General features: G+C 49.5%; 1 protein-coding gene across 4 annotated transcripts in view; it reads right to left on the minus strand.

Moving 5' to 3' along the window:
- Positions 1-5,982: 5,982 nt before the first annotated feature.
- Positions 5,983-8,305, minus strand: part of Lmo1 (LIM domain only 1) — a 36,643-nt gene continuing 34,320 nt past the window's right edge. For 3 of the 4 annotated variants that reach the window (NM_001302205.1, NM_057173.3, NM_001302206.1), the window contains exons 3-4: positions 8,000-8,125; positions 5,983-6,394 (exon numbers count right to left, since the gene is read on the minus strand). In NM_001302205.1, the coding sequence (NP_001289134.1) occupies positions 6,289-6,394; positions 8,000-8,125 (232 nt within the window). In that variant the 3' untranslated portion in view covers positions 5,983-6,288. The remainder of the gene's footprint in view (positions 6,395-7,999; positions 8,126-8,305) is intronic. The other variant, NM_001382564.1, reaches the window with a different exon arrangement.

Genomic DNA, 8,305 nt, shown 5'->3' on the forward strand with positions numbered 1-8,305 from the left:
ATCCCTCAGTGACTTGCATGGAATGTAGAGTCTGACCAGGTTCAAGTTCAAATCCAGATTTCATAGCTCACAAAGTTTCATGGGCCTCTGGGTGTTTTTAAACTGCCAAATAGTGGACACAGTGCAAAGAGGCTGAAATGGGTCAGGTATAACTTTATCTGCATCCACCTGTTCTCCCCTGCTCCGGGGTGTAATGTTCTCTCTAGAGAGCATGCAGGTACCAGAAATGTCCTGCAATGATGAGGCCAAGACTATGAAAGTAAGTCAGGCCTTTGCACAGCAGGGACTCAGGAACTGTCCTGGAGATAGACTGAGGCCAGACCAGTGGACATGATTCAGTCTGTGGAATGTGAAGTGTCCTACATCGAGTGCTGGTGTGGTGTTTGTCTGGGCTCATGGTCATGTCTGCATCCATGAGAGCTCTCCGTGGGACCATCTTCTAAATCTCAGGACAACTTTGAAAAATAGGCATTGTCAATATTCTTCTTTAAAGAAAAGGATGGCTCTCTGTAAACAGAGATTCAAGTAAGCAACCCCAGACTGTTCAGCTGCTGGCTGGGGAGGCTATGATTCTAACCATGTCACCCATTGGGCTTCTGAGCCAGCATTTAAATGCCACATCAGACTGCCCTTTCTATTAGGCTCATCCCTACAATTAGAAACCCTTTTCTGGATACTTCTCCCATGCCTGCTCTCTTCACCTTGTTTCTTTCCCTACCTCCTAGTGTTCTCCCCTCCCCCACCCCTCTCTTTTGTGTTTATGAGACAGAAAAAGCTCAGGCTGGCTTTGAACTCACTATGTAGCTAAGGATGACAATGAACTTTGGATCCATCCGCCTCTATTTCCTATGTGCTGGGATGACAGATGTGTGCCCCCATGCCAGACCTCTCCTATTCTTTCTCATCTCTTTGTTTTGTTCTATCTGTGTCTGACCCCAGATATCACCTATGGCATGGGATGGCAGATGAACAGAGAAGTGGAAACAAAAGAGGAACCTTGAGATTCTTTGGTTCCCTCTTACTCCTCCATAGGAAGAATCTCTATGGTTCCCAAACACAGCGAGGAGACCCACTACATCCGAAGATACAACCCAGTGTCTGCCTTAGCAGTCGCCCCACCCCCACCCCATCAAATGTCTTTCAGCTTTGAGAGACAAAATTGAGTTTGTCCAAACCCTGGATATTTCAGTCCCCCAACAGAGCCCTATCAAAGAGCAGACTCAGGCCAGAAAATGTACCTAACATTCAGGCAAGACCTCCTCTCTGGAATCTGTCTGTATGCCAATGATGGAAGGGATAGGAGAAAAACTATTCCCATCGCAAAGGGCTACTACTTGACAAAGGGATCCAAGGGGTATTGGATTCTCTGCCAAGCCAAAGCTCAGGAAGGATAACTGGGTACTTGCTTTTGCTGGGCTCGAAATGCATGAACTCAGAGAATCAGAGTCTTGACAGCATCCACTGGGAGCCTTAAGTAGGTGTGCAGCCTGATGAGAAGGGGAAATGGGTGTTTTGAGGAGGCTCAGCAGCACAGAGGGCTTCCACCAGCTCTCATGGATGAGTGGTGCCCAGAACAAAATCCACCTGGGAGAGTCCACACTGAATGCAGGCCTGTTTGGCACAGCCCCATTGGAAACAGGGTTTAAAGACTACTTCTTTCCCAAGTGCCTGGCCCCCGCCTCCCTAAGCCATCCCAGAATAGGAACCAGACCTTCTTCTACAGCTGTGAACAGCAACTGCCTTCTTTCTGGTCTGCCCCAAACCCAGGAGTGTCAAGCAGGTAGAACCCCAGGTCCAAGGAGCTCCATTAAGGGATGTCTCAAGCTCTAATAAGAGGATGCAAGTGGCTAAAGCGCTAGAAAGAAGTTTCACATGAAGCCTACTTACTCTTTGACCTCTGGACACAGTTAGGAGTCCATGTTGGACATACAAGAGTTTAAAAGAATCTAAATAGGGTAGCACGGCCAAGAGTTTTATGAAGCTGAAGACAAGGCCACGGGAAGGATGGGCCGGCTCTTGGTGGGTGACAAGAAGGATGTCAAGAGCTCAAAAGTAATTTACTTCGGTGGCACCAACAGTCTGAGAAGATCTGGGACATCCTTTTGTCTCCCTGACCCAGGGACAAGAAACTGAGACCTTAAATGGGCAAATGCAATACAAGTGCCTGCACCCAGGATCTCATGCAGAGATAAAAGTGGCTGTGGCTTCTGATTAAAGTAATTCTTTGTGTGTGTGTGTGTGTGTGTGTGTGTGTGTGTGTGTGTGTGTGTGTGTGAGAGAGAGAGAGAGAGAGAGAGAGAGAGAAAGAGAGAGAGAGAGAGAGAGAGAGAGAGAGAGAGAGAGAGAGAGAGAGAGAGATCTGGTTGTGTGTCTTTCTGTCATCTGGTTGTGTGTGTCTATCTGTCTGTCATCTGGTTTGTGTGTGTGTGATCTGGTTGTGTGTCTTTCTGTCATCTGGTTGTGTGTATCTATCTGTCTGTCATCTGGTTTGTGTGTGTGTCTGTCTGTCTGTCTGTCATCTGGTTGTGTGTGTGTCTGTCATCTGGTTTGTGTGTGTGTCTGTCATCTGGTTGTGTGTCTTTCTGTCATCTGGTTGTGTGTGTCTGTCTATCTGTCTGTCATCTGTTTTGTGTGTGTGTGTGTGTGTCTGTCATCTGGTTGTGTGTCTTTCTGTCATCTGGTTGTGTATGTCTGTCTATCTGTCTGTCATCTGGTTGTGTGTGTCTGTCTGTCATCTGGTTTGTGTGTGTGTGTGTATACATATATGTGTATGTGATTTTTTTTCCTATTATTATTTTCTCATGATAAACCAGGCTTGGCCAAAAATTTTCCTGAGCCTACCTATCTTCATATCAGCTCATCTATATTCATTCATTTTCAGGAAATTCAAGCTTTCAAGGTAAAAGATAGCTAAATATTGACTCACCACCACCACCCTCTCTGAGGCATTTTCTCCAAGGGCAATGAGCAGCTGCAGCTAGGAAGGATCTTCTCTGGGCCTGCCCTCACTTGGTATGCCAGGTAGGCGGTTCTGGGGATCGCTCAGTGCCAGATTCAGTCAGCCTGGTCATGAATGATCTCTGATGGCAGAACTGAGAAAAGCCATTCATTGTCCCTTCAGAGTGAGGAGCCCTCCAAGACAGGACTGCCATGCCATGTGGGTTTTGTCAGTCCTTCCTGCATACAAGGTCACTGTGATCAGACCCAGGAGATAAGACCCAAGTGAGACGCCACGATAGGCAGCATCAACATTGGAATCAGGCTTCTTTCTCAGCCCTTCCCTGTCACTCAGCTTCAGATCAAGGACTGGGGATAGGAACAGGTTCTACCATGCATGGGGCCCAGGAGCTCTGTGATGGTATTTCTGACATCAAAGTAAGACAAGGATTGAAGATGGAGCCCCCTACACACCTGGGGCTGTCTATGGAAGGGTTTTGTGTGTAGTTCAAATTCAGTCCACAGTTCAAGGACTACATGCCCCAGGCTAGACCTGATACAGCCTCCAATGCTTCTGCTCAGCTCCCTCTGTCCCTGACCCTCAATCATCAGTGGGCTACAGTCTCCAAGGAGAACCAGCCTAGGACAAATTATACCCTGCACTTAGTGGCTTGAGTGGGGGAGGCTAGACTTTTCCTAAATCACCCCTAGAGACCATAAATGCCCTACAAAGACTTAATCCCTAGACTTCAGTAGCCACTGAGAACCTTCTCCAGTTGTCCCATGAACAATGCCCCTCCCCTCCTACTGGCCTCACGTGGCCGAAGCCAGGCCAGTATAGTTTGCCTTCAGAGCATCTGTGGACTGACAGGGAGCTTCCTGGTGAGGTGCATCCTACTCAGGCCCTCACAACAGCCAGCATGGCGATGCCAGCTCATGTCAGTCAGCACAGCACTTCAGTGTGGATCTGGGTCTCTTGGCTCACCTAGGAATTGGATCATTCTTACTTCCTGGGCAGGGTGGTAAGAGAGCAGTAAGTTGGATCCGTGACTCTGGGCTTGGCAAGTTTTGGGACATATGGAGCTGGGAAACCCCCTGATAAGGTCTGAGATGGATAGAGTAGGTTTGGGGTCTTAGAAGGCCAGCTCCTCTACTGGGGGCTTTCAAATGCAGCCTGTTTGATTTTGAGTCTATCTTATTGTGAGTGAATTAATTGTTGTGCAACCTAGAGTAGTGAGACAAGTTAATTACATAATTACCGCAGAATGACATGCTATTTCATGGCTGCAATATGGTAACTCTGTTGGAAACAATTGTAATTGCCCAGAAACTGCATTTCAGTGCCTCCGTTATCTCTCCATAACCATGTAATTAACTTGTGTTACAACTTTATCTGCAGCAAACTCTGAAGTTAGGAGGCAGGCCTTTGGGGCAGGCATCCTAGGCCTTAAGAGCCCACAGAGCGTCTGGCATTGACAACAGTGCTACCATCCAGGAAAGACATCTGCTTTCTCATGTTGAGAGAAAAAAACTGCTCACTGTAGACTGCAATCCTCCTGTCTCTGCATACACTCAATCTCATTCCCAGTCTACTGTCAATCACACTGCCGGTACCCCAACCTAGCGCATCACACACACACACACACAAACACCCCTGCAGGTCCACTGGCCCTTTCTCCATATATTCTCACACATACATGGGTATAACTCCTTCAGAGAATTTCTACACCATGATCCTTGGTCCTACCTATTCCTTCCTCTGGCCACAAAACCCGGACTTATAGAAGCAGTCTCTTCCAGGCGCCGGAGAGACTTGTCTCCACACTTGAGAATGGAGAAGTGAGCCTGGTGCATAGATATGGGAGGGGCAGCCATAGCTGGAGGCCATAGTCAGGCTCCTCCATTAGCACTGGGCTCCTGGCTGTGGCCAGGTGGAAAATAGGCCCTGAGGAAGAAAGCAAAGGGTCTGGGTGGAGCGCCTGTCCACACGGCCTTCCCTGGCCAGGCTTCTCACTGATGCTCCTTACCTACTCTGCTCCCTTCCAGGCTCCGTGCCCAGTACTGTGGCATTATCCTTGCTACCCCGGGTGAGCCTAGCTCAGCCAGGCAGACAGAAATGCCTGTCTGACTGTCTGCCACAGGTCTGGCTGTCTCCTGGCTTGGGCTGACTGCCTGCTGGCTCGCCTGCCTGTCTCTGCTGCCTGTCCACACATGTGTCTGTTTGAGAGTATGTCCGCTGGCTCCTCTGTCCCGGACTCTTGAGAGTCAGTCATCATGGCCCATGTCTGCTGCGGGGAATGGGCTCATTTCAGCTCTCCCCAGAAGCAGTCTGCCTCCCCTGCTGCGCCCTGTTAGTGTTCCTGGTTTTCTTCTCTCTCCCCCTACCTAGGCTTCAGACCTCCAGGTCCCCAGCAGACTTCTCAAGAGCAGAGACTGTGTCTCAACAATGACTCAACCCCATGCCTGATTCCCTTGGTGTTAGCTCCAATAGAGGCATACGGCTAAGACTTGGAGTAGATTGAGGTTTGCTGAGTGACTGACTGACTGTCTCGAGCCTGCATAGACAAGCTCAAGGGAAACAGAATGTTTTGATTGATAAGCAAGATACTAGGATCCAGGTCAGTCCCAGCAAACACTATCTGTCACTGTGAAAGGGAAAGGGGTTAAGAGGGTACTGTCATGATATGGGGCTTGGGATTTGGGGTTCTACTGTGGACCCAGAGCATGGGTCCCCATCTTGCTACTTTGCTAGGGGTTCCAGTGACTTTTAGGGTTGGTCTAAAAGTACACAGAGTGTCACAGCGCCGCTCTTCTCAGGGCTTTGCATAGGGCTAGGATGTATGCTTTGCAGGGAGGGAGGCATACCCCACTTCTCATGTGTGGCTGGGGCACTTTGAAAGATTCCCTTCTTCTGGTCCCTAAAGCCATGCTTGTTTGCGTCTTTGTGGCAAGAGCATAGGCTGGAGGTCGCTTCTCCATGCCCCGCCCACCAGAGGCAGAAGGTAGGGAGGTGCAGTTTTGTGTCGGTAATGTGAACAATGCAGTCATGTCCCCGGAAACATTCATAAGTTTAATCCACGCCAGTAATAAAATCGCATTACATTTCTCATAAAATAAATGTTCCCATTTATATACAGAAGACAGACTGTACAGGCTGAGCCTGGCCCCAGGAGGGGTCCCACAGAGATGGGCAGTGGTGGTGGAGAACAGCCACCTTCCCATCGAGGATGAAGTTCTAACTTGTAGGACAGCGGCTGGCCAGCCCGCGCAGGCAGAGTGGCTGGCCGGCCTGCCAGGCAGGTGGACAGGTGGGCAGACGGACAGATGGACCTGGAGGCCAGATGGTGGGCGTTACTGAACCTGGGATTCAAAGGTGCCATTGAGATGCCCCTCCTCATAGTCCACCTGGCACAAGATCATGTTGTTCTTCAGGAAGAATTTGTCTCCCACGCAAAATCTAGAGAAAAAAAAAATCAAGAGAAAAGAGGGCTATAGGTGAGGTTCCAGTGAGAGGAGGTCCCAGCCTGGCCCAGGAGGTGGGGCATGCATGGCTGACGGTGCTGCTGCTGATCTGGCTGGAACCTCCCAGGGAGTGTAGAGGAAATGCCAGGGCACTGCGAGCCTGGTCAATTACTCTCAGCAGACCCCTGCACCCTGGCGTGGTGAGATAGGTAGCCGGTCAAGCCACAGGCCTCCCACCAGCAGGTCATGTGAGGAGGTGCAGGGCGAGGGCAGATGCCTTACCCCGGTCCCAGAGATGGTGCAGCTTGGGAGAGCTTAGGGGACCAGAACTAGAGAGTGGAGGGATGGAGACCAAGAGATGAGGGGAGGTAGGGAGAAGGAGAACATGGCTGCTTCCATCCCTCTGCCCTCTCAGCTTAAGGCTCACAGCCTCTTACGAGTGAGACCACAGTCCACAATTTATTCTTTAGCCCAGGAAGATCACTTTTGGGTCTCTTAGTCTGCTGGAAGTACTGAAGAATTTTCAAGCTTCCCCTTAAAGACATTGTCCCCTGGTGGCCAAGACTTTTAAGCTCCTGGGTCACTGACTCAGTCCCAGTAGTGGATCTCAGTTCAACCACCAGGTGGCGATGGAACTTCACAGAACCCTGCTGGTAGGCCGTCTAGCCAGAGCTCTCTGCCAGTCTAGTGTTCCCTGCAGGTCCCTCTAGACCTCAACCTGAAAATATCTGTATGGATTCCTACCTGACCTGAGGGCTCCCAAGAAGAGTTCCTGCTTTTTGATGGTAAATTCCTAGCCTTAAGTCCCTCAAGTCTTCCCCCAGGACTGGGATAATGAATAGGGCCCAGAAATCCACAAAAGAGGTGGGGGGGGGGGGGGCAGAGCCAGATTCATGAGTAGAGTTGGGGGTTGGGGGAGTGATATTCCCTAAAGATATCTCTTACCCTATGGGCCTGGGAACCCCTTCTCACAAGACAGGACACAAAACCCCATGCACACAGATACAGTACACTCAGTACACACATTTAAAACATGCATACAATTCTCACCTCACCAGGTACATACAGTATTCACAAACTCTTATGCATGAATAATTATAGTTGCATGCACATCTAAACACCTATCTCATGTACTAGTATTCGTGTGCACACAAACATTTACAATACAAACACAAGCACATATATACTGGACCTGTGGCACACTCCTACAGTCCCAGCAACCATGGCTTCATAGCAAGTTTAAGGGTGGCCTTGGATACTCGAGACTCTGGAACAAACAACTCCTCCCTCAAATGTGCAAATACTTTATGCTATGTACAATATATATACATAGTGAAAACACACACACATACCCCATCATTCAATTCATGTAGAAACTTACCACCTACATAGTGCACTAATACTGTAGTGTACACATCTGACCATAAGATGTAGATATACACACATGCACATGTATGATAAGCAAAGCATGCATACTTAGCTACATACATAAATGAAGTCACACTTGTCTGCACGCCTCCTCAGCGCTCCTGGCTCAGCCAGCAGGCCTCAGGCTCGGGTCTGGGTAGTGTGTGGGGCTGGCTGAGGCTCTGGCACTCACCTCTGATTGCAGAGCTGGCAGGCGAAGCAGTCAAGGTGATACACATTGTCTCGGGCCCGCATCACCATCTCAAAAGCTGGGATCAGCTTGCTGCAGGCAGCACAGTTTCCTGTGGTGCCAAAAAGCCTGCCAGGGGAAGAGCACAGAGGATGTAAGGGCCTGCCTGGGAGCTGCCTCCACCCAGAGGCTAGCCCATTCCCTAGCTCTTGGGACAGCAAGCGGGCCTAGTCAAGAACTGACTACCATATCTAGATCCTGCCAGACTGAGCTTTAAAACCATCTTACTCCCCATGGGGGGCTATGTAA

This window comes from Mus musculus, chromosome 7, assembly GCF_000001635.26.
Source record: "Mus musculus strain C57BL/6J chromosome 7, GRCm38.p6 C57BL/6J".
Taxonomy (NCBI): domain Eukaryota; kingdom Metazoa; phylum Chordata; class Mammalia; order Rodentia; family Muridae; genus Mus; species Mus musculus.